The 4394-nt window shown below is 19.5% G+C and overlaps 1 protein-coding gene across 1 annotated transcript, besides 2 other annotated features; it reads left to right on the forward strand.

The window, feature by feature from the left end:
• Nucleotides 1-676: 676 nt before the first annotated feature.
• Nucleotides 677-1363, forward strand: PGAL8A_00413600 (fam-g protein; the record flags this gene model as incomplete). The annotated part of the gene is made up of 2 exons (XM_028672846.1): nt 677-751; nt 881-1363. The coding sequence occupies 2 exons, from the start codon at nt 677-679 to the stop codon at nt 1361-1363; spliced, it is 558 nt and encodes a 185-aa protein (XP_028529358.1).
• A 973-nt stretch (nt 1364-2336) lies between these two features.
• Nucleotides 2337-2738: a repeat region.
• Nucleotides 2739-3344: 606 nt separating this feature from the next.
• Nucleotides 3345-4028: a repeat region.
• Between the last annotated feature and the right edge of the window lie 366 nt (nt 4029-4394).

The following is a 4394-nucleotide window of genomic DNA, read 5'->3' on the forward strand; positions in this document are numbered from 1 at the left end:
GTTATATTTTAAAGAAAAATATATATAAACAAAAATTAGTTTCATATTAAATGAAAAATTCTGACAAATGTAGTATACTGCATGACAGGTAAATACGTATAAAAATTTTTAATTTATAGATTTTTTTTTCTTTTTTTAATGGAATATATCTCTATAAAATACGAAGATTTATATTTATAAATCATAATATACCGTATATAAAATAATTTAAAATTCGAGATAATTCACAAAAATTGGTAATTTAGAAAAAAAAAATTAAAAAAATCCTTTAATATTAAATGTATATCATTTATAATTTTTATGAGCATTAATTTGAAAATATTTAATTTTTTTACATACTTTAAAGATAAATAAAATGTTCTTAAAGTAACTTTATTCGAATTATTATCTTTTTTATCTATTCGTAAATTAACATTCTTATTTTATTTTTTAAAGAAATAAGAATATTATTCTTATCTAAAGTAACCATAATATCATATGTAATAATAAAAAATTAGAAATTACATTTCATATATGAAAAAAATTTTCTATTTTAAAAATTTAAGAAATTAATATAAGTTATAATAATATTTAAATTAATATTACAAATCCATAATCTAGTTATATTGAAAATTGAAACAATTTTAAATCTGAATTAACAACTTCAACTTGAATATTATTATATAAATATATTAATATGAAAACGTTAACTTTATATTTAAAAATTACTACATTCCTTCTTTTAATTTGGATGTATCAATGTTTTTATAACGTAAGTTAAAATTTTTACAAAAAATATACATATAGATATATTCTATTTCTAATTCTTTTTAACATTCCATTTGATTTACTATTCTAACAAAAGAAACATTCTTTTAAAAAATTTTTATTTAATCCATAGTGTAATTCTTATAAAACTTTGATTGATAAAAATATACTGGAAGCAAAAAATGAGTTAAAATATGAGAGATTATTAGCAGAGGGTGACATAGCAGATAAAAAGCAAACTAAAGCTGAAGGAGGCCTAGAAGAATGTGCATTAGAGAGTGAAAAAAACAAATCTAATAATTCAGCTCAATACAAGAATCCGTGTGATCCACGTCATGGAGTCAATACTCCATCATTGTGGGAGAATTTTGATAAAAAAGCAAAAGAAATGGACCCTAAATTGAGAGACCAAGAATTGAATATTGAATTGAGTAAAATTTCACATGACAATGTTAATCCATTTTCAAAAATTTATCAACGAAATATTCCAGATGAAGGAAGAGAAATATTAATTCTTAGTAATACGCAAGGTCACTCAGAATTAAAGAAATTATTAGACGTATTTAAGAAAGAGATGAGAGACAATAAAACAGAATCCGAATCTAAGAACGAGTAGGGAAAAAATAAAGTAAAAATTAAGAAATTAAATATTGGGAAATATTTATTTTTTTATAAGTATGAAAAAATTTACGAGAATAAAAATTAATGGTTTAACAGAGAACATAAGATTATTCATGTACATGATCTAGTTAAATAAAAAAAAAATTAGTATTTTGTCTAAATTTTTTTTATAGAGATATATTTTATTTTTTAAAAAGAAAAAAAAAAATTAGGAGAGAAAAATTTATTAGAATGAAAAAATTTCATGAGAATAATTTTTAATTTTTAAGAATAAAATTTTCATTAAGTGATATTGATATAAATAAAATTTTTTTTTTATTAAGTATTCTAATTATTTCTAAAAGCAGTGAACTTCAATTACTGAAAATTACTTATAAAAAGCAATAAATATTTTGTACTTAAAAATTAATAATTAAAGAGAATATACGTTTTTAATAAAAATACATAATTTATATCAAAGAAAATTCACAAAAAACCGCATTATTGCAGTTTATTTGTGTATAACATTAAGGTTATTTTTAAAATCTATTTAATTACTAGAGAAAACTCCATATTATCTTTAATAATTTCATTTCGTTACTCCAGCAAATTCATTGAATGATAATTTAATAAATTAAAAATGTAAATTATGGAAAGTAAATAAATCAGGTAGTAAATGTAAAGGATAAAATAGAAGAAAAAACGTTGGATACAGAATTAGGTCCAGCTTACTTACATGACAAAAAAAGGACACAAAAAAGAAAAAAAAAGTCTTTATTAAGAATTATTAGAGTTAAAGATTTGTTAATAAAAGGAATTATTAGCCTTCTTGAGAAATAAATTAATAGCTGTATGGGAAATAAATAGAAATGAAATTAATAGATAAATGAAAAAAAATAGAAATGAATAGTGTGAAAAAAATATTAAAGTTATTTAAAAATAGAAGAAAAATTGATAAAAAGTTTTTTCGTGGAAAATTTTCATCATTGAATTTTAAAGAGAAAATTTTATATTAACAATAATAAAATTTTCGTGTTTGTAGTATTGTATAACTTATTTTGTGTTTTGTTATTTATATTTGCTAATTCGCGAGAAGTGAATTTGAATTGTTAAACATTAATGATAAAATTGCAAGTAAAATATATGTGATTTAAAACAATAATTAATAAATATTTAAATTTTTAATAAATATTAGGGAATTTTATTAAAATAATCAAATGCCTCTTAAAAACAATAAATGCTCAATGAAGAAGACCATAGACATTTCAATGGTTTATAGTATTAAAAACAAATTTAAATTCAATTAAATGGTTGAAGAAACTCTACATGCTCATTGTTAATCCTTTTATTCAATACTCTAGCAAAGTAATGAATAGGAAATTAATAAACCATTAATTACATTTATTTAACTTATATTGTGATATATATTCAAGAATTCAAATTTATTGCGCTCAAATTAACTAGTATAAATAATTGATACAATTCAAATTAAATTACGTAAGTACTACAAAAAACAAAAATTTTATTATAGTTAATATAAAATTTTCTTATATAAATTTAAACAAAAATACACCACAATAATCTTTTTTAGTCAATAACTTTTTCTTTTATTTTTCGACCAATAAATTCCTTTTAAAAAAAGTAAAAGTTTATTTTTTTGTGCTTTTAAATTACAAAAATAAAAAAAACATTAACTAATTTTTTTTTTCTTTTTTTTTTTTTACTTAACTATTGCATGTTGGTTAATAAACTGAATTATTAACCTTTTTCAAAATAAACAATAATAGTTGTATGGAAAATATATAGTTATACTTGTAAATTCTAGATACAAATAAAAAAATAAAAAGAAAAAAAAATGTAATTGTTAATTTTTTTGTTTTCTTTTTCTAATTTTTAAATACAAAAAAAAAATATATGTACTTTTTTTTTGAAAAGATTAATTTTTGAGTTGAAATATTAATTTATTTATTTCTTATTCAATAACTTTGCTGGAGTACTGCTTTATTAACTGGGTGTTCGGTGACATTACTCTAGTACTGAACAAACAAATTAATAAAGAGTATGTAGAGGTGCCTCTACGATTTTAGTGTATTTATATATAATTTTATATGCTTTGAACGAGTGATTCTTAATTATGTGCTCTACGTCGTTCAGCATTCTTTGATTTCAATAGGCATTTATTACTTTAATAAAAATTCTTTTTTTCATTGAAAATTTAAATCTATATTGAACATTCTTTATTAACTAATGGTAAATTACTTGTTTCTTTGTTATGAGTTTCATTCAGCAATTAATATATATTGCTGTTGAATTAACAAACATAGACAATTCTTGACAATATAAAGAAAATTATATAAATATTTATTATATGAAAATTTTATTGTTATATGTATAAAATTTTCTTTTGCAAAATTCATGACAAAATATATTTCATTCCCTAAAAAAAAAATTCATTTTTTTTTTTTTTTATTTATTGGTAACAAATCTTTTTCCAGTTTATTTTTTTTTTATATATTTTTTTTTTTACTGTGGGTCTTTGTACTTCTTTTTAAATAAAAAAAAAAAAAAAAAAATTAATCATGAATTTTTTTTTGTGTGTGTGCATGACCAACTTCGTATTCATCATTAAACTAGTCCTTTTATTTTCCAAAAAGCTTAATAAAAGCCTTTTATTAACCACAAAGTCACCGAACACCCAGTTAATTAATCAATTGCTTAATACATTGCTCTATATACGATACTGTTGAACTTTTTTGTATAATTTATGACGAATAAATTGAATAAGAACATTTTATTTATTGCATGTTAATTCGCAAGGACAATATGATATAATAAATGTCTTCTCTAAAATAGTTATTCAAAAAGCATGTAAACAAAAAAAATATGTATATACACACTTGCACATAAAGTAAGCGCACTTAAAAAAAAATAAATAAATAATAATATTTTTTCTGTGTTGGTATTTACAATTAAAAAAAAATATATATTATGATTATATTTTTTTTATTACAAAAAAAAAATATAATTTTAAAAAAAAAAAAAATTAA

The sequence above is a fragment of the Plasmodium gallinaceum genome (genome assembly GCF_900005855.1).
Source record: "Plasmodium gallinaceum strain 8A genome assembly, contig: PGAL8A_v1_116, whole genome shotgun sequence".
NCBI lineage: Eukaryota > Apicomplexa > Aconoidasida > Haemosporida > Plasmodiidae > Plasmodium > Plasmodium gallinaceum.